Source organism: Rhea pennata, chromosome 3, assembly GCF_028389875.1.
Source record: "Rhea pennata isolate bPtePen1 chromosome 3, bPtePen1.pri, whole genome shotgun sequence".
Classification (NCBI taxonomy): Eukaryota; Metazoa; Chordata; class Aves; order Rheiformes; family Rheidae; genus Rhea; species Rhea pennata.
In genome coordinates, this window is record NC_084665.1 from 42,677,121 (window position 1) to 42,703,312 (window position 26,192).

General features: G+C 36.7%; 1 protein-coding gene across 4 annotated transcripts in view; it reads left to right on the top strand.

The window, feature by feature from the left end:
- The window catches only part of RGS7 (regulator of G protein signaling 7), a 285,010-nt gene that overhangs the window by 31,869 nt on the left and 226,949 nt on the right, over positions 1-26,192 (top strand). For 2 of the 4 annotated variants that reach the window (XM_062573645.1, XM_062573648.1), the window contains exon 2: positions 112-223. The exons of the other annotated variants lie outside the window; for them this stretch is intronic. In XM_062573645.1, the coding sequence (XP_062429629.1) occupies positions 146-223 (78 nt within the window). In that variant the 5' untranslated portion in view covers positions 112-145. The remainder of the gene's footprint in view (positions 1-111; positions 224-26,192) is intronic. 4 annotated transcript variants of the gene reach the window in all.

Here is a 26,192-nt window from a genome sequence, read left to right on the forward strand (position 1 = left end):
AACATACACTGATTGTATTAACACGTTAGTAGAAAGTCAAGTCCGTTAATCAGCAGTGAAGGAAGGAGACCTGAGGCTGTTTCTTATGAAGAAAACTTTTACCTTTCACAGTGCAACGTTCAAAAGCGGATCAAAATTGTGAGACATGGCACAAGGAAATAATTACGGGCAGAGCAGCAATGGGGTGGCTGATGAATCCCCAAACATGCTGGTGTACAGAAAGGTAAGCCTTTGTGTTTTGCAAAATCTGAGGAATGGACTTCAGTAAATGGTTAAGTCCTACCTCTTTGCCTAACAAGTAAGGCCATTATTTTTACTGTTTCTGTCCACTTTCCTGAATAGATGCTGCTGCTGTGCTTTACCATGAATTTAGTAATATGATTTCAGAACATGATCATCTGATACTAATTTGGAATATTTTGTATCTGTTGACATACATGTTAGTAATGCAGTTTAAATGGTGTGTGAAAAGTAGATCCGTATCTGAGCTATTTTGTAGACTTCTTTTTTTTAAGAAATGATTGTGTTTGTTGTTCTGAATGTTAAAATACGCATGCATGTGTCAATTTTACATCCTATTCAGGAACAGTTGGTTTTGAATTTGTTGAAAACATTTTTTTTTGTTATCTGAAATGTCTAAGATAACTCTCTCTCTTTTGTAATACTTGATATATTTCATTCACTTTCCGCATTGCTACATATGGGACACCGTGGTGGTGGTAGTGATGTGCCAGAGACTGGAAAAATATTTGAGTTTTTATAGTTTGTCTCTTTTTTTTTTATTTTTTTTACAAGTGCTCACTGGTAACATTTATCCGTAAAATGAATTCAAATATTTTAAAACTAAATACTAGCTACATATTGTAATATCTTGTATTTCTTTCTCTGGGGCAGAGATTCTCAGAGTGCAGGAAAGTCAGCACCGTTAACTTATTTTATATGAGAGGAAAAACGGATTATAGGTATTGCTTATTTCCAGTCGTGAGAACTTAAGAAGAAACATACACTCCAGGGATTTTCTCTGCAAAAGGATTTCTAATGTAGTTATTTTAATAACATCAATATACAAATTTCCAGACATTGAACTCTAGTAATGGGTTTTATTTAGCCACTGTGCTTTCATTTAAGAGTCAATAAAAGCTTGGGGATTTTGAGAAGGGTTGATACATTTTTTTTAACTTGGCAATTGTGTTTATTTTGATAAAACTTTAATTGCTTTTGTCAAAAACAATAACAAATTAAATTCAAATAATAGTGGAGAAAGATAACTTTACTCTCACAAACTGAAATATGTTGTCATGTAACTTGTTTATTCCTGGAGTTCTGTGCTTTTTAACTTGTTTGCGGTTGTTTTTATCAGGTGGAAAAATCAATGCTTATATTTTGTTAGAGGCACTGACTTTTATTTTTGCAAGTTAGCTGTAACTGAAAACATCTAATGTATACTCAGTTGAGTCTTAATACAACTTTGATAGTAAGACAAATCAATATCAGGAGAACTGGGGTGTTGTCATTAATTGTAGTAAGTATTTTTTTCCCCCAGAAATTATAAAATTGTCTCCAATTGAAGTCTGATGTGTACTTTTTTTGTTCCATATTTTCAAATATGATGCTGATTTCAGTGAGTTTTAATGGTATTTGCTATTTTGAAAAAATAGGCCATTTTTACAGAAGTGATTAGAAATGCATTTATCAACTTAACTTTAGTATCCATGTGTGTAGGAATGTACATCTAGATTAATATGGGGTAATCTTGCCATTAACATCATAAGTATGTTTCAAAATGAAATTTTGTGTATAACTATATATGTCAAAATAAGCTGCGTATATTGAACACAGCATACCAAAGCTTATATTGTACTTTTATAGACTTTTGATCTTTCAAAGTAGAGTCTTTCCCTATTTGTCATTTTCTGTACTCAGAAAGAAGCCTCTTCTCTACTGATTTAGTATACAGAAGAAGAATATAGAGAAACTGCTTTTGTCTTTTCCTGTGGTACCTTTGTCTGAGGAGCTGGCCAAGCTTGTGACCCATTATGATTAGTGTGACCGCGTGCTGCAGTTTAGCATTGTCCCTGAACAGCCTCCAGATTCAAAGGAAACTTTTGAGATAAGTGACATGAACCCTGGGGAATCAGGGGAATTCTGAAATTGGGAGTGAGGGCAGGGCACAACCCCGCGGTTGTATGCTCAGCAGGATCAGAGCATCAGACACCTTCTCACTTCTGTGTAGATCAAAGATACAGGGATGGTACCTGTTTGTGTCTTTCAGTATAGCAAGAGTCCTTATTTTGTTGTCATCCTTGTTAAACTGCAAAAGTGGTTTACTGAGTCCTAAACTCATGAATAATGCTGACCCTCTACAATATTTGTCGTAATACTTATTTTTGTAGATCTCCACTTATTTCTGTAGGATGGTGAGACAAAAGAATCCTTAAATACTATGCAGACATGTTAGATTGCTGAGAGAGAACTTTAAATACTCTTTCCTTTAGCATTATTTGAGGAATAGGCAACAAAATAATAGATAACATGTTTAAAAGTCACCTACCTTCTTCTGGTATTGCTGTAATCAAATGTATTATAGCTTTTGTGTATAGGACATAAGAAAAGGTTAATTAGGTAGAAATCGTTTCAGTTCAGAATATGTTATCTGTCTTTAATAGCAACAACTAAATCACAGGATTTTTTATAATACATTTGAAAACACAATACTTCTGTCTGTCATTGTGTTAGGAATGAAAGCACTGTGCTGAGTGAACAAAGAACTAGAACTGCCAGCTTTGTGAAGGACTTTTTTTTTGCCAATTTAAAAAATATTAGTAGTTGTTAGAAAAAAAGTATGTAAATGTAATATTAGCTGGCTTCAGAAGGAAACTAAATTTGAAATCTTAAATATCATTGCTCAAATCTATAAATGCCAAAATGCTTTCCCTATGCAACGTCAACACATAGGGTAACAAACATTTTGCGGTAAGTGTGCCTGCAAGGAATACTTGGGACATCTCTTGTAATAGCAAAGAATCAGAATTTGGCTGTGGTGAATGAAAGCAGTTACTTCGGCTGTAAAACATAATTTTGTGGTCTCGTAATTGTGCCAGTCTCTGTAATTTAGATGATCTAAACTGAACACATTCTTAGCAGTATGGAGTTAGAGTGCTGAGTTTCCCAAATCCTGATTCTGTAAGGACCAGTTTATAAAAAAAAGCTAAAGAGCTGGGGTAATGTGCCCAATTCCTAATGTTTGAAGTCTGAAGTCTGATCTGAATCTGCATTACTACAAAGATCTTGTGTTTACAAATTCAGTATTTAAGGCTTGAATCATAGAGTTGTTATTGCCCTTTATTTAGATTGAAAACTCTTGACAAGCAAGGTTAGTTTTCTTTCTTTTCTTTCCTTTTTTAGCATTGGTTGGTTTCTACTTAGTTTCTCATTTGGGGAGTTGAAGAAAGATGATTTATCTGGAAAAAAAAAAAAAGGAAGAAAACCTTGTAACATAGGGTAGTACAGTATAGATAGCATTTTTTTCCTCTTAGTAGCTCCTATTCACAGACAAAGAAGGGCTTCATTGCATTTTGTTTTCAGATCTGAAATGTTTTTAAAAATTCAGCATAGAATATTTTAATTAAATATTCAGTGCATACACATTCAACGTATTTGATGGAAAAGACAGTAGTACAGATAAATAGTTCCTTATATCATTTTTACACTGCCTCTTCAGATGCTTGCGTGTCAGTGTTGTTATGCCTTGGGGAATACTTTTTATTTTAATAGAGTGTCAGTTGCATTATTCTTTTTTGACTATCAGCATAATTATTAAATAATGAAATGTGACACACAGTTGGTGCTGACATACCTTAGAAAAAGTCCTAAATTTTTCAGCTAGTGGCCCGAGGCAAACATAAAAATGTAAAAAACCCTGCTTTTACTTCCTCTCCAACAGAGTCCATTTCAGTCAGCAATTAAAAGACATGACAGCATTAGAATCCTTAGTATTTGAGCATCACAAGTTTCTCATATAGATAACCTGTTTTTCAGCAATACTAACTCGTTGGTGGATGCTAGATTAAAAAAAAAAACACAAAAAAGCCAAGAAACATGAGATATAATAGAAAGCCTGTATTGTGAATTTTTTCCAAGTTGCAGAGCCTGACCTCTCTTTATTTTATCTTGTGCCTGTCACAAATAATTTAAAAGAGTAAGATTTATCTTTTGACGAAAGCTTCCATGTTAGAACTGCTGCTACCGCTGGGCATTTGTATATCATTTTGGTTTATTCTCAGCTTTCTTTTTTCAGTCAAGCATATGCTGCAAGGGTTATTAGTTCTAATTTGCAAGTTCCGTGTTTGTTGTATGGCTGCCGGAGTTGCTTCAATTGAGAGATGACAGCCTTTTTTTTTCTTTTTCTTTTTTTTTTTTGTAGTAGTAAGATTAGCCTTGTCTGAATAGTAATATTCTTGTGATTGAGATTTTGATTCTCCACTTTCCCAAATAGCCCCGAATGTTAAAATAGCTTTTGCCAAAGCCAATTAGAATTACTCACAGTTGGGCCTTTTGATGCTGTAATGAAGATAATGAGGTGTTTGTTCTGTTGTTGTGTCAATTGTTGAAGGTCATACATGCCAGCACCTCTGTGTGGCAAAGGCTTATTTGTAATCTTGAGCTACTTCTTCATTTACCATAATCTGATATCCTTCGCAGAAGCAATGCCTCCGAAGTGTGAGGCAAAACTTAAAAAATGTTGTTGTAAAGGAGCAACAGCCATGCAATGACAACGTTTGAGGAAATCATGACATCCATTTTCTAGTAACCATTCTTCTCTCCTCTGCCTGTACCAGATGTGGTTTTCATTGTAGAGTACACATCAAATTTTGTTCTTGTGTGGCTTTTATCGAGTGCTCACTTAAAAAAAGATTGTTAGAAGAAAATGCTGTATCAGGTAACTGCATTTCTTAGAGCTTGTGAGATCAAGGAAGGACATGGTAGGTGGGATTTTTCTGAGTGCTGGCACTCATTTTGATAAGGGAAGAATTAGCCTGATAACATGCATTTCTGAACATACCATTGCAAACTCTGATGGCATCTTGCTCCCAGTGTAAAATACTGAGCTTGTTATTATAATGTAAATGCAAATGCTGATGCAAATTAAGGTGCTAGAGTTAAGTTTTTTGAAACTAAGTTCAAAAAACTCTACATTATGCCCTTTGTTCATCTGAGAAGAAGAGTCCTGCTGTTGCAGTTCATGCAGGGCTTGGGTTTACATCTTAGTTTTATTACGACTCTCACAAATACAGAATTGACTAAGATAGGTCCATGTTTTTGAACCTCAGGAGTTCCACCAGTAGAAAGAAAAGATTTTACCTCCCTATCCAGTATGAAAGCTATGAGGATTTGTCATAATTCTGGAGTAGTTGATTGATATCAAAGTAAGCTATTAGGCAAGTAATAACTTATTTAAGGATCAGGAATTTAATACTGAAAGATAAAATAGTACTGGATAGTGTGGAGTGCCTTTCATGTGATGTGCCTTTCATGTGATGTGCCCTCAGCTTCTCTTCTTACTGTTTTGGGATTTGTCTGTCCCTTGTACAGTCATTCACTTTTAAGATGTATCCACCTCCAGGGTGGTTTTCTGTTGGTACCAGGTATAGCATGTATGCATTGGAGTCATTTGTGGTAAGTGCAACATAAAGGATGTGGCTGTCTTCACAGCTGTACAAAAACACTGGAAGTGCAACCCAAAGAAGCCTGATTAAAAAGATTAAGAAAAAAAAATAATGTCTACCTGAGTCTGTACTGTAGGTGGTTAGATCTGCAGATGTGAAAGGGTGACCTGCCCTATGCCCAGTGTCAATCCAATCTTCCAAAAGGGCAAGAAGGAGGACCTAGGTAACTATAGGTCGGTCAGCCTTACCTCCATCCCTGGAAAGGTGATGGAACAGCTCATTCTGGATGTCATCTCCAGGCATATGGAGGAGAAGAAGGTGATCAGGAGTAGTCGGCATGGATTCACCAAGGGGAAATCCTGCTTAACCAACCTGATAGCGTTCTGTGATGGAATGACTGGCTGGGTAGATGAGAGGAGAGCAGTGAACGTTGTGTACCTTGACTTCAGCAAGGCTTTTGACACTGTCTCCCATAACATCCTCCTAGAGAAGCTCAGCAAGTGTGGGTTAGACGAGTGGACAGTGAGGTGGATTGAGAACTGGCTGAAAGGCAGAGCTCCGAGGGTTGTCATCAGTGGCGTGGAGTCTACTTGGAGGCCTGTGGCTAGTGGCATCCCCCAGGGCTCAGTACTGGCTCCCATCCTGCTCAACTTCTTCAACAATGACCTGGATGAGGGGACGGAGTGCATCCTCAGCAAGTTTGCTGATGATGCCAAGCTGTGAGGAGTGGCTGACACACCTGAGGGCTGTGCTGCCATTCAGAGAGACCTGGACAGGCTGGAGAGTTGGGCGGAGAGGAACCTCAGGAGGTTCAACAAGGGCAAGTGCAGGGTCCTGCACCTGGGGAGAAATAACCCTGGGCACCAGTACAAGCTGGAGGCTGACCTTCTGGAGAGCAGCTCTGCAGAGAAGGACCTGGGAGTGCTGGTGGATGACAAGTTGACCATGAGCCAGCAGAGTGCCCTTGTGGCCAAGAAGGCCAACAGTATCCTGGGGTGCATTGGGAACACTGTTGCCAGCAGGTCGAGGGAGGTGATCCTGCCCCTCTCCTCAGCCCTGGGGAGGCTTCATCTCGAGTCCTGTGTCCAGTTGTGGGCTGCCCAGGACAAGAGAGACATGGAGCTACCGGAGAGAGTCCAGCATAGGGCTACGAGGATGATCAGAGGGCTGGAGCACCTGCCCTGTGAGGAACGGCTGCGAGAGCTGCGCCTCTTCAGCCTGGGGAAGAGAAGCCTGAGGGGGGATCTTATCAATGTGTATAAGTACCTGAAGGGAGGGTGTCAAGGGGACAGGGACAAACTCTTTTCAGTTGTCCCGTGTGACGGGACAAGAGGCAATGGGCAGAGATTGAAGCACAGGAAGTTCTGCCTGACTCCCCGTGAGGGGGAATTTCTTCCCTGTGAGAGTGATGGAGCACTGGCGCAGGTTGCCCATGGAGGTTGTGGAGTCTCCTTCTCTGGAGATGTTCAAGGCCCGCCTGGATGCAACCCTGTCTACCATGCTGTAGGTTACCCTGCTTGAGCAGGGAGGTTGGACTAGATGATCTCTGGAGGTCCCTTCCAACCTTACTGATTCTATGATTGTATTTCCTTTGGGGATTCCTGCCAGATTTCCTGGATTCCTTCTTTTCTAGTTCTTCCCTTCCTTCTACTGGGTGTAGAAATATGTCAAGTGATATTGCAGTGAGAGATCTACTGTTTCCTACTGTTCAGAGCTTGATGTGCTTGGATCTCTGGCGTTACTGTTAAATACGAAAACCCCATAGAATTCCATGCCACTATTTTAACTCCTTTCTCCATCCCACATGTGCTGTCTAAAATTGTGCCAGTTTTGATTGTGCATTGTCATTTTTAGTTTCTCTCTTTTTCCTTGGAAGCAGTCTACGTTTGTAACTATGGAAACAATGATGCCATTGATAGTGACGTGCAACACAGAGTCAGAAATTATTTGTTTTGGAGTTTGAGTTTTGTTTTCCTCTCGTTCAGACTTGCAACATGCTTTTTAGAGTCAGGAGTTTTTATGATCACCTATATTGTATGATAACATTTGAAAAATTCCCACTAAAGCCGATATTAACTATAATGAGACTGCATTTAAAAACTCACATGTAAATACAACTTGTTAAAATGTAACTATTTTTCCAATTCGGCGATCAGAAACCAATTGAAGTATAATTGTAATCTTTAATGTAGAAAGAACTACAACTTCTTCAAATCAATCAGTAAAAGCTGTTAAAGGGGAAGGAATTTGATTTAAAAAGTCCGTTTAGAAATGTAAATCCCAGGTGAAGCATGGAGAGAACAGAGTAGGCATCAGCAGAATGTGTTTAATTATGTTGTTTATATTCTATAAAACTTTAAGACAAAGTGTTGGAGAAAGAGAAAGCAGGTATATAGCTGCAGCTATATAGCAATACAGAGTGTGAACAATGCCTATTTTTCAGCTGTATCTCTACAAAAAAACCTTTTATCAAAGAGATGCATGGGTAAACCGAGGCATGAATAATATATCAGACCAGTGGAAAAGCTAAAAATAAAATCCAAGATTGTTATGTTCTATTCCACAAACCAGCACTACCTCACTGTAATCAACCACATCAGACAAATCCATTTTTTTGAGAAGTAAAATAAATTATTTTTTGTAGGAAAGAGAGCCATCAGGACTGATCTTGCAAAATACTACTTTTGGAGGATGGGCTAGGGAAGCAATTACTATAGTGGAGAGTAGGATTTGGAAAAGTGGGAGGCCATGAAGGTGAGATTAGGAGGAGGAGATAGGAGTATTCGAGGAAAAAAATTCAGACGAAAGTTTCGACTTTCAGATGATTCTGTTGGTGGACAGGAGACTAATGGTGCAATGAAGAAAAAGCAGAAAACACATACAGCTTTACTATAGTAAAGGGTGATCAGCTAGGATTTTGATTTTGGCCTTGATTGCCAGCAGCTATAAAAGAGCTGAGAGATAGAAAAGTTGGGTGGTTGCAAAAGTAGGTTGGTTTTAAGAGTAGCTGGAATAGATACATTAGGAATGAGATTGCCTAAGAAGCTACAAGGAGTAGGTCTTGGAGCTGATCTGGGAACTGAGTTTGGAACTAGTGCTTCATACGGAGAGTGCGAAGTGCCTGGAGTTTGTCCAGGCAAGTGGCAGACCTAGGAACTGCCCCACAGGAATCAGGTTATGAGCACTTCCTAAAGGCCATTGTAGCTGACAGTGAGGCTTTTACTGGAAAAGATAAAAGTTTCTTATCAGACAGGCATTGGAGCTTGGCATTAAAAAATAAATTAAAAAAAGAGAGAGAGAAAAAGAAACCCAAACTAATTCCAAATTTAAACATCTCTGTATTGCAATCTGTTAAACTAAATTGCTGGAAAAATGCAAATAAAATGTGTGTTTAAATTAGAACCCCCAAAACTTTTAAGCCGTAGGAGTCCCAAACTAACTCTACTTTCTCTTTGCTTGTATGATAGGGTAGGTTTTCTTTTTTCAGATACATATATTTTTTCTTTCAGCTTGCCACTGAACTCCCTAAAATAAGAAGTTGATCTATCCCATGAGCATTCAGTTGTTCTAAGAATAGTTCTGTGAGATCTGTTTTTTCCTTTGGGAATCCTGTTCACTTTCCCTAAACCTAAACCAGCTTGTGCTTAGCCTGTTGTGGAACCTTCCTGTGGGAATTAGTTCATAATCTTTGGATTATTTAGCCTCTTAAAATTTGGGGCCTGTTTTTGTGCTCAAACATGTGTGCATCTGTGCTCTAGATCCTTTGTCAGATGCTGCTGTGCATCTCTTAATTTGTTTGTAATACTTTGTGTGTCTCTGAGAAAACAGTTTTATAGGCTGAGTTTCAGAGACGCTGCTTTTCTGTGGAGGTGAACAGGTCATCAAAAGCTGTAGAGCTCTGGCTTGTTCTCCTTTAGCTGCAGTGCTCTTCCTTCAAGGATATTTTTAGCTAAAATTTAGAACTGATAAATAGTAACTGGAGAAAAGACACCATAATGGATATTTAATACCTTTTTCTATAGAAGGTATATAACTCAGTTGCCTGTTTTTCAAGAAATATTCAATGATTGTGGTATTTTGCTCAATTAGGATATCTTTAAGAGTTGCTGAATGGCATTTGAAGTATATTAGATCCCCAGTATCATTCGAAAGAGAAATCATACTTCTAGGGCGATCTCTAAAGATTAATCATGTTGTGCTCATGCTGAAGAGGTGTGGTTTTGTTCTGCAAAACCTTATCCAAGAGTTGAATAGACTGCATGAACTAGCCAAATAGAAATGTTTCTGTGACAGTGAAGTCATCTTTCTCCTGCTGTTCTTGCGCTGCTTTGTGGAAGGATACTCCTGAACAATGTACTTCAGGTGAGTAGTGAGGGTTTTGAAGCTGTATTAACTTTTCTACATCACTTCTGCTGCAGTTCATGTGTTTCTTAAATCCTGTCACATGTGCTGAATCCTATTCAGCTAACATAATGTGAAATTCTTGGGGGTAAGGATTGTGCCACAGAGGAAGAGGTATCAAGCACAGAAGACCTCTTCCTAATGCAGTTCAGATGTACAAACATTATCTAGCCAAAAGTGAAAATTGCTGTCTGTAACACTGAAGTAACTTTTTTCCTTTCTGTTCCATTTATTTTTGATGAAGTAGATGCTTGTGTAATGTACACATATGTTGGTATACATACATACCCAATTATTTTAGTAGTACCAGTATTTTAGTAGTCTAATTTAGCAAACGGATTACCACTAGCAAATGTCCTTGCACCAGTGCACAGTCCCATAACAAATGGTTACAGTGGATCTGCTTTCATGATGTAGTCTGTGGGATCAGGAACATTATTGATGTGTTTCTTTTGTGACCATTATGCTTTTGTTTAGGTTCTCCTTTATTGATTAAATAACAAGGTCACAGTAAAGAAAAAAGAAAAACATGCAGCCTGGATGGAGTTTATTTCCAAAAGAATATTAGGCCCGACAAATTGACTTTTATTGTAATCTGGTTATTGATTCAGAATTGATCATAATATGCATAAATATGAATAGAAAGCTTGTTTTAATGGGCATTTGAGTATATAATACTCTTTGAAAGTAGCTGCTAGAATATGATATGACGCTGTTGTATTAGGTCTTCCACATTGTAAGGTGAATTGCAGTTTTTCTGTGTAGGATTCGTTCCTCTTGTGTATGTAGAGCAGCTAAAATATATCTGAATCTCCATGTTCTTTGAGATTCTGTTTTCAGAAATGAAACATTTAGAATAGCTGTTATTTAAAAGTGCCCTAAATTCTGGAGCAAAAACATAGTTTTTTTTTTTTTTTTTTTTTTTCTGAACTACTTTTCTATTGGAATGAATAAGCAGTCTACTGTATGCCTTTTGAAAGAAAGACACATTACTGCTTCTTAACACCTACACTTTCCCAAGCTACAGATTTTAAAAGGTATTAATGTTCTATTAGCTAGATTCTGCCCCTGGATGCAGATTCACAGCATCTCTTGATACCAATGGGAGCTATGCAAATGCATTTGAAATAGAATTTGCATTAACAAGAAAAATGGAAAAAAATCAAACAATCTGAATTATATCAAATTGAGGCAGGTATTTTAAAATAAGAATGTTATGTCTTTATATTATACCTTTTTGCCTGCTTGGAGGAGAAAACAGTATTTCATGGCTGTATCACAAAATTGTGGATGTTGGCCTGTTTGGTGATGCAGGCATGTAGGTGTAGTCTGAAGAATGGGTTCAAAATTGTGAAGCAGGATCTATTCTTAGTAGCAATAGAAAACTTAGTCTATTCATAATGCTATAATACTGTGCTATATCAAGATTTCTGCATAGCTTGAATACTTTAATTTGGCTGTATCATCTGTAAAATAGATGGTCTGGAGTAGAATTAAACACATCCTAGAGAAGTGCTGTGAACTGCTTATTTTGTACAGAATTCCTTAAATTTATAAAAGTATTGCATTAAATGCTAAAGTATTCTGATTGTAGGAATTCAGTTTTAACCAGTTAGAATACTCTAAACAATGAGAGTTACACCCATCTGTTTCCAGTATTACTAGATTTCAAATGTCTCAAAAATTTTTTTCCAGAGTTACTTAGCAACCACAAATCTCATTCAAGTCACTAGGAGCTAAAGATTTTTATTACCTTTTCACAAATCATGTCTGTTACTCAGCGTAATCGTTGCACTTCTCTACCTGAATGAAATATTTCGATTCTAGCTCCTGTTGTCTGGACGGAACACCAGTGTACATCAGAGGAGAAGAGCCATGTTTTTCTCCAGTAAGACTAGTACATTGGTTTAATTTCCAGAGGAGAGGAGAAATACCTTTGGCAGATACAAAACAGAAGTAAATGGTAAAATGCTTTATCTGTGCTCATGTCTTCAAGTGATGCGCATTTCTTAGAGAACTGTAGTGTGTGAATGATATCTCTACTATAGGAAAATCTTTTCAAAGTTTATGCAACTGTTCTATTTTACAGACACTTGTGACCTGAAACATTTAGGGTCATTTACTGTGGAAAAAGTTATTTCTGATCTTGTGTTTTCTTTACCATCAACTCCAGTTATTTAGAATTAATTTTGGATGTTTAGTGTCTGTCTGCAAAATGCAACATGCAGTTCTCATATTGAGATAGTATTTGTGCCTTGTTTTGATATATTTTCAGGAGAACAGCACATTGACATGTTCTATTTATACATAGTTTTATTTGTATTTGTTTATCTATATTGATGTATCAGTAGCTGTCACCACTTTAACCATTTAACAGAAACTTTGGTACATAGTTGGTCAGGCAAGCCATTGGCAATGCTATCTTATCTAAAAATTCTTTTGTTTTATGATTTTTTTTCTGTCTAGAAGTTGAGAAATAGCTTTGATTTGATCATTCTTTTTAGTTCTGTATTGCAATGTTTAGGCGCTCTCATTTTAAGCTACACAAAATGTAACATGTTATATGGGTGTAAATGTTCAGCTTTGGATAGTTTCTAAAGTCTTGTCTTCCAGGCCACTGGTGTTTGATCTAAATGAAGTCATACACAGATGCTGAGATGTCACCTTATGTTGAGTGGAAGGGTATTAGCACAGTACTGTGTGTCCATTCCCTCTTCCTTGCCCCCCCCACTTTGACTTGCCATCCTTCTTACTCCCTCTTCAAACAGGAATCCTAGCTGTTTTGTCTTGTAAAATAGTGTCTTTCTTAACTAGATTATTTTATGAGGCTCATTGTTGGTAATATTAAAGGACATTGATTTTGTTCAAGGACAAAGTATATCAGGTGCTGAATGAATATCTATTTAACATCACCTCACTTTGTCATTTGCAATATGTATGTGTTTATGTTAGTCATAACTATCAATTGCTCTGTCTAGCAAATACCCTAAGACAAGCAGGGTTGAATGAGACCAACATGAGTGTGCAGGTGCTCCTGCAAGTAGTGCTGGAGATTCACTAGGTGGTGCTCTTATCCCTGAGTAGTGAACAAATACCCATAGTGGCACTAAGGAGGATTTTGAGGACCAAATGAATGCTGGTCTCTTAAATAGTGCCTTCCATGGTAGGTGTTCATGATGGTATCTTGGTCAAATTGTTGATCGAGTCTTTTTGTGCTGTTTGTATTCATTCTGGAGTTCCCAGGGTGCGAAACCTCTTACTGTCCTCATGTATTCTGCAGCATGGCTAAACATGGCTGTTTGTTGCCTGCACTCGTGTTACACTTAGTGGGCTGCTGGGCCTCGCATTCTACGGACAAAATGGAAAAGAAAATTTTTGTGTGTAAAACTCTACAATCTAGCTGTGAAACAGGAGATGGCAAAGTGATTTGAGGAGGTGAGTCGGGAGAGGCTGGGGCTATTTTTTTTTCTTCAATGCATGATGAAATGGTATTTGCATCGCCTTAAGAGTAGTATTTCAGCATCATCAAAATGGAAGTGGAGCTGGCATACAGATTCAGTCATTCACATGATCTGGTCTAAACATCATTGTTTTTGTTCTTTGTTATCTTGGCAGGTCTTAGCAAGAGGAAATAGAATTCTGTATGTTTTACCTTTTCTACCTTCTGCCATCCTTTTGTCCTTTGATATAATCCGTGTAGACATGGTAAACCGATTTTAGCTGAGTAGTCCACAGTTGACATGAATATCTATATTAGCATCTGATTGTTTTAGTTTTAACCATAGTGTTGGTTGTCTGTAAGTATTTTTGTCCTATTCTTTCTGAATGTTATGTTGAATAGATTTTATAAGGTAGTCCATGTAAATGCTTATGTACTAGCTAGTTGGAATTAAGCGACTACCACAAACATTCAGTGTGTGTCCTAAGAATAGCATTGTTAGCTATTCTTAGGACATATACTTTCTCAAACACGTAAAGCATGGACGTAATTGAGGGGAGGGATTTTTTTTTTTAAGTACTGTATCAAGCAAAATGAAAGGCCTACAGGTATTTTGTATTTAACTCATTAGGAACTAGATAGGTATTATTTTAAAGAGTAAGTGAAACAACATTTATCTTAAAAGTAGACAAAACCCCTACTACTTTTGAGTAGGGAGGTGGGAAAAGTGGAGAGACTTTATCTGTACAGTTCTTTAAAAGCTGTGAATACCTCATGACTAGAGAATTCTTGTGAAATTACCAGAATGCAATTTGCATAAGAGTAAGGAGAGTGTCTAAAATCAAATATTGTACTCAGAAAAGGGGGCAGTGGTAGTGTGGAAATGATTCATAGCTTTGCTGTGCTGTTTGACAAAGTGGTAGTAACTTTGTGTCTCTGTTTTCCATCTGTAATTTGGAAATAATTCTGCTGAACTTTGAAGAGACAGTGAAGATAAAATTAATTATATTTTTGGCATTTGGATAGTATGGTGATAGTTAGCAGTACGGCAATTATATTGCCGTATTTTTCTGATATAGCTTTTTTCCATTTGTTTTTCACAGTTTCACTGTAATGATGTGATTCATTACAGATCTGAACTTTTGACTTTCAAACTAATAGATTCTGCATCTTTTCTGAGTGAAATTTCATCAGCCTGGAGAATTTTTTCACTCGTATTAATGTTAAGTGGCTACATCTCCACATGGTGTGCTGCTAGTATACTTCTTAGAGTCATTGCTTCCGTTTCTTTACCTACTTTGAATTCTTCTATGAGTGATGACAGAGATAAAAGATGTACATGACTTACAGTACAGGCCCATCTGTGAAGACCAGATGGTATCTGTAACCATTTTCCCAATGATTTTGGTTATTTTCCCTTCCATTTCCTGTAGACTGTCTAGGGGAAATTTGTGCTGAAATAAGCAAGTAAAATGGAAGTCCTGCCGTTGATGGAATGGCATTTTGGATTTTCTTACTACCACAGCCTAATCTCACTTCTCTAACATCTATAAATACTGTGTTTAAATTAACATGAAACTCTTTGCAGAATCCATATTTAGGATGCTCTTGTGCCGCTAAAGGAACAGAAGAGATTCGTAACTAAAGCAATGTGTGGGAGCCATGTTTGTGATGGTTTTGCTTTCTGACAACTTAAGCCTAATCAGAACACTGAATAAGTATTTTGGCAAGTATAAGCAAAGAGATGTTAGTTCACATTGCATTTTCCCCAAGCTTTGATTTCTGTAACAGATAATGCAATCGTGCCTTACCGCAATATATCCTAGCATTGTAACATTCACTACATCAGTAGTCCAGTCTTTCAATCCTGATTGATATGGATAGCCTAAGCTAATATGAATAATGATGATTTAAATGAGCCTATGCAGTTTTTATACAATGATCCTGTGAAATGTGAGTAAAGATGAAAAACAACTGGTTTATTTCTATTCCTTAGCAGTCACGTGTTTTTCACACTTAGGTTGATATTACTGGCCTTATTGCTAATGGGCTTTAATTCCTCAAACTGTGTGGGCATGTGTACCTGTGTATCTTTGTATGCAGCTGGTATTTTACCTACATATGCAGCTGGTATTTTACCTATCACTAGGTCTTTCCACACAGCTTTAATAATTGTGTTTTATCAGTGTGGTCCTCTGTTATTATTAGATATTAAATCCTTGCATAGAAGTGTTTAGCCTTTGAGTAAAAGGAAGGAGGCCTGTAGAGGAAAGACTGTGCTATAGAACTGCATCAGCCGGTTTGGGTGTTTAGTAAGCATTATTAGTTAGCCTGCTCATTGTGTGAGGTCTATGTGAATTTCCTTGAAGAGATTCAAATATTTTCAAACTTTTAGGTAGTATTTCTGAGTGGCGAGTCCCTTGTGTCCCTCCCTGAACTGCAGATAATATAATTCTTTTTAAGTCTCTCTTCACTTACCTTTTCTGCTAACAGAACTGTGTGCACTGGAATGACTAGCTTTCTTGAAAATATAAAATACTTTTTCCTTGCTTTGGGTTAGTGTCCGTTTTCTTTTTCACTTCTCATCAACTTTTATCAAATAACAGCAGAAGCACTTTAGTGATCAGTTCTGAAATCTGTTATATTAGAATAATATATTTGCTAAAAACATCTTTACTCTCAGAAAGTGTTGATTTTTTCAGTTATAAGTAACATCTCTGGAGTCATAAAACTAGAATCAATATCACTTTAAATAATAAAATAAAATAAATTTGTTTTGTTAGAATCTTGCCTGCTGTTAGTGAAGCTGAATCATGATCCTAGAGAGTTCATGATTTTAAGTCTGATCATGTATTGGGTTTTGTGCTATTTCTGGTTGTGTCTGGGAGAGTCAAATGGCAAATTATGATTTGAGGCTGGTCAAGGTTTTCCTTCTGTAACTTTTTATGAGTCATTGTACATTTGCTTTTGCATTTTCAGTTTGCTTTTCACTTCAGTTCAATACAAAAATCTAATAAAATTTTCTTTTTTTTAGGTATGATTTTATTGCATCCAAATTTCAACCAAGCCTCAGGAACAGGGGACCAGCCCAAACACCCCATGCAGTTTATGTGGGCTAAAGAAACACACTGTATATAGAGATCCAAGAATTTATTCTTAGGTTACTTAAAATATTAGCAATCTAATCAGAGTTGTTATTAGTCCAGTTAGAATGACACTAACACATATAAGTCTAATTATCCAATTACTGCTACTATAGTTAAACCTAATATACACAAACTCTCTAGTATCTACCCCTTTCTGTGATGCTAAGAAACTTACTTTTCCTTGCTCCTCAGGGTCCTTGTTTTCTCCTAAAAGAGGGTGAAGGGTTACAGCAAGTCATCTCCTGAGTTCTTCGCTGTAGGAGTATGATGTCGATATTGAGCGTTTCTTGCAGCTTGCTCTTGTCTCTGCTTGGGTTTACTTTTGTGTTTGCTAACACAGCCCTGATACTTATCCGTTCTTTGTTGGTTCCCAAATTTCATTTTGTGTCTGAGTTTTACTGTATATGACAGGGTTTTCCCAGCTCCCAAATTTTCATTCTTTTACCACAAATTTGACCATTTATGATTTGTGTTTGCAGCCCTAGAGTCTCAGTATCCTTCTGTGCCTGAATTGTTGAGGTCTCTACAATCTTCTACTACTTGGACTTTTGGGGACTTCTGTTAAAAACTCCTGTATTTCTTCACTTGCCTTCAGGCTTCCTCATAACATAACTGCTGGTTTATTAGCACAGCCTATTTGTATTCTTATCTTAAAGTCATTGAATTTTCACTGTACAAAAACAATGATACCCTAGAAGGTTTATGTATCTACAGATACACAACCACATGATGTTTTGAAATTATTTGTTAATGTCTGTCAGTTACAGCAATATCACTAGTATGTTACTGAAATTACTTTACAGTAGTCTTCATAGTAAATGTTGGATGATGATAGATGTGAAGGCTTCTGATTTCTGCCTTTTCTAAAATCAAGCGGTTCATAAGAATTTGCCTTGTAAATCTTACATAGGCTAAGATCTGTGAGCAAATCTGACCTGTTATGTTTGTCTCTGTTAAGGAATAAATTGTGTCCATGGCTGTTATCCAAAAATAGTCCCTTGTACAGACTGAGACTGTTGATGAGTGTAATCTAAGAGGCCCCATTAAGAACTGTGACCTTTAGCAAACAAGTGATTAGTACTCCTGCCTTCCACTCAGTCTTATAACTGATGCCTGACTTTACAGTAGCGTGAATTTTGCAATCGCCTTAAAAGAATGCAGGCAAAACCCCTTATTAAATAAAAAGCAGAAGCAGAATGATTCTGGGCATAATTTTGAGTATCCTTCCAAATTAATGACATTTTCAGAGCTCATAAGAGACCCTAAAAATCACAAATTTGATGCTCAGAATAGTTGAAGCATTTCAGCTGACTCTGTTGATGCTACTGAATTGTGATAGACATGAAAGACAGTTTATTTGCATGTAACTCTTGCATTTCCAAGTGCAGTTTCATCATCACTGACTAAGTATTCCATTGTGAGAATGCAAAAATAAATATTTTTGAGAATAACCAAGCAATATGACTGGGAAAGCTACAACACAGGAAATCAGATAATGATTGCAAGTGATAGAAGTTCTGTTGGAACCAGATATTCTCTTAATCACTGTAGCAATTACTTCTGTTTGCTACTTTTGGGCAACTAAAATAGAAATTCTAAGCAAGAAAATCTCCCACTTTATTTTAGTAATAATCTACAAAGGCCTAGATCTTTTTCATTTTTGTCTGTTCAGATATTTTCTATCTGCTATCTTACAGTGCTCAGCAGACTTTGTAGTTGAGATGAACACAGTCTTTGATTGTCTGTGCTTCACTAAGGAGGCTAGAGAAAGTGCTTTTCATCTCATGGCCTGACAAATTGATTTTTTCTGCAGAGTGCTATTGGATCTTAAAGCTTGAAAGTGGTGTATTAATGTCACAGATTTATTTCCATCACTGTTCCTCAAGTGGAATTTGCAGTTCCAGAATTTTGTCTTTTAATTGGAGTCTTTTGAAAGAAAGGAGACTTTTTATACACACAGTGGCAAGGGGAATGTTTTATACCTTGTTTAATGATTAACTTCATCCAGGCTTTTCCATAGGAAGTGTATTTATTATTTTCTTTCTTTTTTTGGCAGTACTTTGAATTCCTGTTTTACAATTAATTCACAACATTTAAATGGTTTCCCTTACTCAGTATGTTTCTTCTGGTGTTTTCATGTTAGAGGAGCTGTGTAGATGATGGAAAACTAAGCGATACACCCTTGATTTTGCTTTAACATGCTTATTTAGAAGTAGTGCCTATCAGTACAGAAGTTTTCAAACAATTCAAGTAATTTTTTCAAACACTAATCTGGTGGATAAATTCATGGATTTCCATTGCAGGGTAGGTCTTTTCAAACAGCATAAAAGAACTTTATTTGGCAAGTTAAGACAAATAGCTGATTATCATATTACTATGTTATGCCAAATTATCTTATTGGAAAGGAACACATTTAGGATAATGTATTACCAAAAGAGCTTTGGCTGTTATTATACAGATTTGAAAAAACAAGTATGTGAGCTGCTTGTTACCCTTATTTATGGTTGCTATGAAAATCTTTACTGTTGTTCTTTTTGAGAGGTTTTTAAGTTTTGAAATTATATTGTCTCACATATGACTCTGTATAACCATTTGCAATAGCCTTTTCAATTTTTGGTCAGTGTAAGCCTTAGTGCAAATATAATTCTGTAAGTGACTAACTGATCACCATAAATACACAGGCCAGTGTATACTTGACATAACAGCTTGACATAAGAGCAGCTCATAAGCACAAGATCTTGAAACATTGGTCAAATCCTAAACCTGCTAGAAAAATATTTTGACCCTTTACTACATATATAGAGGACACTTGACTACGGATAGTGGCGAATAAAAGGTTTATTTGGCTGTATAGCCTTGACTACTTGGATATCTCAAGTTTGATACATGTGAATAACACTGTATTGGTCAGAGTAAGTTGTCTGAAGTCTTTTAACAGGGCAGACTCTCTACATCTTAGCAGGGGACAAACCTCTAGAGCCTTGCAGAGCATTTGTGATGCCAAAACATTAAGACAGACTCATTCATTAGCAGGAGTACATGGCTGCATATTTTCAGAACTTCCCAGTAGTTCAGTGAAAGCAAACTGTATGTAATTTGTCTTTTGATACACCAGCTAGCAGATGCAATTTACAGTGCTGAGATGACTTTTACTATGGTCAAGTTTTAAACTTCTTGCAGTACAGAACATTCTGCTTTGGAGCAATACAGGTTTTAAGCTGAAACAGTCATTAAACTAATGAATACAATAGCTAAAAATGTGGGTTTGAAGATTAATTAATCTCCTTCTGAAATGTTTTCAGCATTTAAGGAGGTAGTAAGACTGATGCACCAGAGGCAGAAATTTCTTATTTCAGTCTGAGAAAATGCAAAGATGTTTGTGACATTTACTGAACAGGTTTTAGGCAAAAATTTTCTCTCTCTCTCTCTCTCTCTCTCTCTCCTTTTTTTTTTTTTTTTTTTTTTTTTTTTCCACCCTGGAGGGTCTATTATGCAGCTGCCCAACACTATAATCAAATTTTGTCCACCTTTTTTTTTCCAGCTGTTTCTTGTCAATATTTTGTAAGCTAACAGATACAAATTTTACTCTGAATGAATTTTTTCAAAATAACTTTTTAATGGAATTGTAATGGAATTGTTCTTTGCTTATTGGGTATAAAACCTGTTTTATTGATAGTAATTTTCACTGATGCCTCTGTTTTGCATGTGGTAGTATTTGCCTTTTGACAACTTTCTTGCGGGTGTACTCATTGGCATTTTAAATTAGTGGTTGATGCCATTTTAATTTATCAGTATGGTGATAGGTTGTGTTGCATTTATATTTAACTACTTGCTTTGCCACTGATAAGTATCTGTTGGCTTGACTGCTTACCTGCCTATTAGTCTATTGATCTTTCTGCTTATCTTGCATCTTGTACTCTTGTATTTGAATCAATTTATTCCAAGGACACAGAGTACTTTGCAAGTCATTTGAATGCACAGCAGAAAGGTTATGTAGCTGATAGTTTTATCATCGATTTTTATAGAAGTTTGAGGTACACAGCTAAAATCTAGGTGCTGATAAAGGAATGCATTTGAAGAGATGAACTTTATTTTCAAAGTAATGATGAACAGTTTTTTTACTCCGTTTCTGAAAACGTATCAGGATAGTGTTTCTTAAAAACAGCAAATGATTCTGAGTATAATACTTTTTGAGTACAGCCTCTGAGATCTGAAATGTCCAGCTTTTCTAGGTTCCTGAGTTCTCAACATCTAGTCTGTTTTGTCATACATCAAGCAGAGATCTAAAAGCTGGGCCTATCTAAAATTACAAGTTGCTCTCAGAGTTATGGTGCCTTTCATTTACATTTAGATTTCATAGGGCTTATGTGGGAGCTACCCTCAGGCTTTCATTTGCTGTACAGTCGTTCTCATGTACTTCCAGTGTCATGCAATGCCATCCATAGTATTCACTTGCTTATAATGTTTCTTGCAAAGTTTGTTTTTCTATTTCAAGGTAACTTTCCAAACTGAGCTATACCTTGTTCAGTTAACCAGCCATGATTCTACATGGCAAAGTGTACTGAGCTCCTAAAAAGCACTTGAACGTGGAAATGTAGAGCTTTTGGTATCTATGTGAAGTAGCGGATATGTTGCTGGAGGCTTGGTGAGATCATTTGGAAAACTTGGAATTAATTCTTCAGCAAACCTGTCTGCATTGTGGCAGGAGGAAAGAGAAAGGAAAGATGGTTTAATTTGCAGGCCCAAACATAACTACCTCTCCAATTTTTGTGATGCAACTGAAAATGTTTTGTAAATAAAAGCTACTGCTAAGTTTCTGGGAAGTGAGAAAGTTTCTGTCTTTTAATACCTTCCTGTGAGGTCTTAAAACCTCTATAAATTCCTAGTGTCTTGTGACGTCTTGTTATCCAAAGCATAATACTTTTGCTGCTGCCTTATCCTTCCTCTCTGTGCTTAATTTTCCTATGTTTTTCCATCTTGCTGTTTCTTGCTGTGCTATATAAGCTCTACTGAGTAAAGAAGCTGTATGTCTATATTTCTCAATATGTGAATGAGGTTCATGTAAATCAGCTGGTAAATAATAGTATATTCTGAGCCTCTTGGAAGTATGTTTTCATCAGGAGTATATCCTCTTGCATGCTTACACGGAATTGGAGAACAAATCACCTTCTTTAAATGTGAAAGTGGCTATAGCAATGAAGCAACTTGATAGGAATATCATGAGAGCATAGGCTCTGCAGATGTTTGGATGCAACCGTATCAGGTGAGATGCACTATTTGACATCAGTACACTAGCACTGGCATGTGAGATGTTAAAATTACTGTAGTCTTCTCCATTTCCTTCCTTTTGCTATTGAATTCTCTTTGGAGACATGTATTTTGAGGAGGAGATATGAGAGGAGATGCACTAAAAATAAATGAAATATTACATCGGAAAAGTCCACTTATCTTTGAGTTACAGGCTAGAAATGCCCCAAATTATTGGAAATACCAAAAATTACTAGCCAATGGGACTTTTCAGTACAGCTTTATGAAATAGTTGACCTACCTTTTCTGGGAAATGGAACGGTATGGCTTGCAGGAGCGTTAATGTTGACAGTCCATGACATCATTTTTTCAATAGATCAAGAATTGCTCTTAGTGATGTTCAGTGGGATGTTCAGTGACCTGACTCTGAAAAACAGGAAAACAACTAGATAAGCAGCCAGAATTTGTGTGAATGTCTTGCTTAATGGACCTTGAGGTTTCCAACACATCACCAGATTAATACTGTCTGCTGTTTTCTAAAAATTTCAGACTTTGCATTTCAGTACCACTGCTTGTAGTCATAGGATCATGGTAACATTGGTTGAAAAAAAAACCCTGGAGATGGTCTAATGCAATATCCAACTGAAAGCAAGCCTTTTGCCAACACTAGGTCAGTTCAGCTCTATTTGCAACTAGTTCTTCCCTGCTTGGAAGGAGAGTTAAGAAGAATAGAAATAGAAAAGCAAGACAAATGTTGTGAATTTGTGTGAGTTTTCTTTGTTGAAGTGTTTGGGTTGATGACATTGATTGTAGTTTAAAACCTGAGATATCTTTTTAAAAGAGGAAATTTTGAAATGACTTTTCTTTGCTATATTGAAACATCTAATGCTTCAGGAGAAAGTGACATTTGTTTATTCAGTGTCTTGAAATTCTGTTTAGATTCAAATACAATAATGTCAACTTGCTACGAATGAATTAAATTTTATCAATTTATTCCATATAGAAAAATGTGTGCGTTAATACTGATTTTATAAAGAAGAAATAAAATATAGCTAAAGTAACTATAGTGCGGAAGTGTATTTGTAGCCTGAACTGTGAGGGACTTAAGGATAACTGCTTATTTTTTCTATTTAACCTTAAGAATGTTTGTTAGTCTCTCTGTGTCTTAGTTTCCCACCTGTAAAGTGGAAATAATGTCATGATTTTTTTACTAGGTTATAAAATATTTAGAAACTACTGTGTTGAAAAAGCTGTCTACATACATAATATTTCTATTTAAAATGCATATGTCATGTAAAACTGAAGGAAAAGCAACTACCTACCAATTTTGCAATGGTAGGATGATTAATTTGAAAGATAGATATGGATCCCCTTATGTTGTATACTGTAATCCTCTTGGAATCTGGTTGGTGAATTCAGGTCTAAATCTAACTTGAAAAGTCTAATTTTAGTTATTATTGAAAAGTATGTGTGTGTGTCTCTCCATGTAACTTGTGAATTATAATGTTAGTTGCAAATGTGGATTATTATTAGTATAGTTTGAATTATTCTTTCTTTCCCTGATTAACTTTGCCTAAAATAATCTGAAACCAGTTCTGTTTAACAGCTTCTTTCTTCTAGTTACTTATGAGAGTGGATGAAGTGACTGGTTAAGCATTGGTGCTTTGAAAATATTTTGCTCTAGTATTTGTTAGAACATACCTAACGGTTGTCTTGTCTGCTTAGTGAAGTCAAAAACTCCAGACTGACTGTGTTCATTTTGAACCAACTGAGTTACACCTGCATGAATTAGCAGAAGATAAATAACAGCTCCTTCTACTAAATCTCCTATCCATTTTCTGAGTGACAGAAGAAAGGGGTTTTCCAGACTCAGAGCTCCACAATAATTGCTTGTCTGTTGTCATAACAAAAGGCTGCTAGAATAAACCTCTCTTGTCAGAAACTAACTTAGGGTCAAGAAATTAGAAATAATAGACATCACATGCTCTCTCTCCAAATACATGTTATATCCGAAACGAGCTGAGATGAAAGGAAAAACTGTGGACAGTTACTTTCCTATAAAAACAAACCTACACTGTAGACAACTCTTCTGAAACTTATCTTCTCTTTTAAGGAAGGCATATATTAATTTATTGTCTATTTGATTCGTTAATACTCTCTTACAGAATATCTCATTTTGTTCTTTGGCTTGTGGGGCCAGTTTACCTCTATTCCAGCTGACGGAACTGTTCCTGATATACCTCTTGTAGAATATACTTTAAAGAGTGCTGCTGCACAGTATATAGATTATCCACATACTTCATTTTTCAGCATGTTCTGTACTTTGTACTAAAATGCTGACAAATCTTGGCTTTTACCCCTAGTGTTTTATACTAATGCAAGGATCTTTGGGGAAACTAGTGCAATTCCAAATATTTCATAGGCTCAAAAACTTCCTACTATATTCTGTGTCTTGCACAAAGATGTAGGAGGCTGCTATGGTCTCAAGGTGCTTCTAATGAATTAGCTTCCAGCATCCCTAATGGGAGCCATCTGTGGAAGGCAGGATTCAGGTGTGCCAGCCTCTCTTTAATCAATGCTCTACTTAGGGAGACTGCAGGAATGGATGATAAAGCCCTGTCTTTGGCAACACAAATGCTGCTTCCTCCATATCCGGTGATGGGGTCATCTGTTTCATAACACCCTGTAATAGACTTTTTTTTTTTTTTAATCCAAACCTTGTATGTGGTGAAACTTCTGCTTTCAGAGTTCTCACAGCACTGTAGTCCCTTCACCTTGAAGGTATTATCAGAGTTCTAAGTTTATGATGATCTCTTATTAGATGGTAAGATAGAAACGTGTTGTCTTAATTAATATAGATACACCTTTGAGCACTGATTTTTATAAAAAACACAAATTTTATAAACAACTTTGAAATTTAATCTGTTAGCCAAGTCATATGCAGTGTACTAAATACTTATTAAGGATAAGCTGTTTCTACTTTTAGGACAAAACATTAAATGGCAGATGCCCACAATTCTAATACCAGATGCCACTGATGAAAAGGATTTGTGACCTAAATACTCCTAAAGAATTTCTTCCCTAAATGCACATTCACAGTGGCACATGGCTTAACTGATCTAGGTAACTGGAGTTGTCTTTGTTATCTCTCTCTGCTCATGCTGGGGTAGATACATTGACCAAGGACTATTGATATGGTTTGGATTAATTAGAAAATGCCCTGCTCCTTTGAGAGGAGAGAAATCTAATAAATACAGAGCCGCTTTGTTTAGTGAAATCAGTTAAAACTCTCATTGATTTCACTGTGCCCTCCTATAAGCCAATGCTTTAACTAGGATTTGAAAGTACTGAGAGGTATGTTGTTTATTTTCTCTGAAGAAGGAACTCTTCTCAGGCTTGTTGGGCTCCTTCCTGTTGTACAGTGCTAATATCTTCAGTGAAAGGGGTCATATCGCTACTGATGTATGAAGAGAGATTAGATTCCTTTGGGGAGGAAGAGGGATGTGGGCAGGGAATAGGAGGCTTGTTTTTTCTCTTTCCAACCCAACTACAAGTCCTAAGCTTGCTGTAGCATTAATTAGAGGGGCTCTTTGGTGCTAGATTGTGCATGAGGTCAGATTAGACTCTCATAATCTCTTGAAACTTTCTGTTAAAGCACTCGAACAAAATTACACTCTCCTGTGCAATTAAGATCTGGGTTATCTATGGTAGAAAAGATTCCATTTGTTTCTGAATGAGTTGTCAGCTTTGCCAGTACAACATCTTACACTTTTTTTGAGTATTTTTTTCCCTTAAACAGACACCAACATTTTTTCACAGTCCTTATTCTTCTCTCTCTGGTGCTGCACATACCTGGAAGTTGCAATTGAGGAAGGGAGCAAGATGTCCAAATCTGTGGTGGATTCTAGCACCATTTGAATGGATAGTGATAAGCTGCTTTAAGTGGTGAGATGGCTGTACACTTGTCACCTGGCCATTGCCTCCTATACTTTGGAGGAGGTGTTTCTACTTTCCCTCCATCTGTTGGCCTCCTTTGGGATTCTTAAGCCAACAAAAGCTGACTGTACAAGTAACTCAGCCTGACAAAGGTTAATATCCACTTTCCCATCTGAATCCTTGCTGGCAGGGCAAGTTTCATGTAGTTCTATAGCTTGTTCTGAGGTGAATACGAAATGATTGGTTGTCCCTTTTACGAATGTTTTTGCCTGGGTTGGTGGTTGAATAACTCATGACAGATATTGTCCACTCTAAAGTATCAGCTTTGAGAACCATTTTTAGTCTTCATGGTATTTG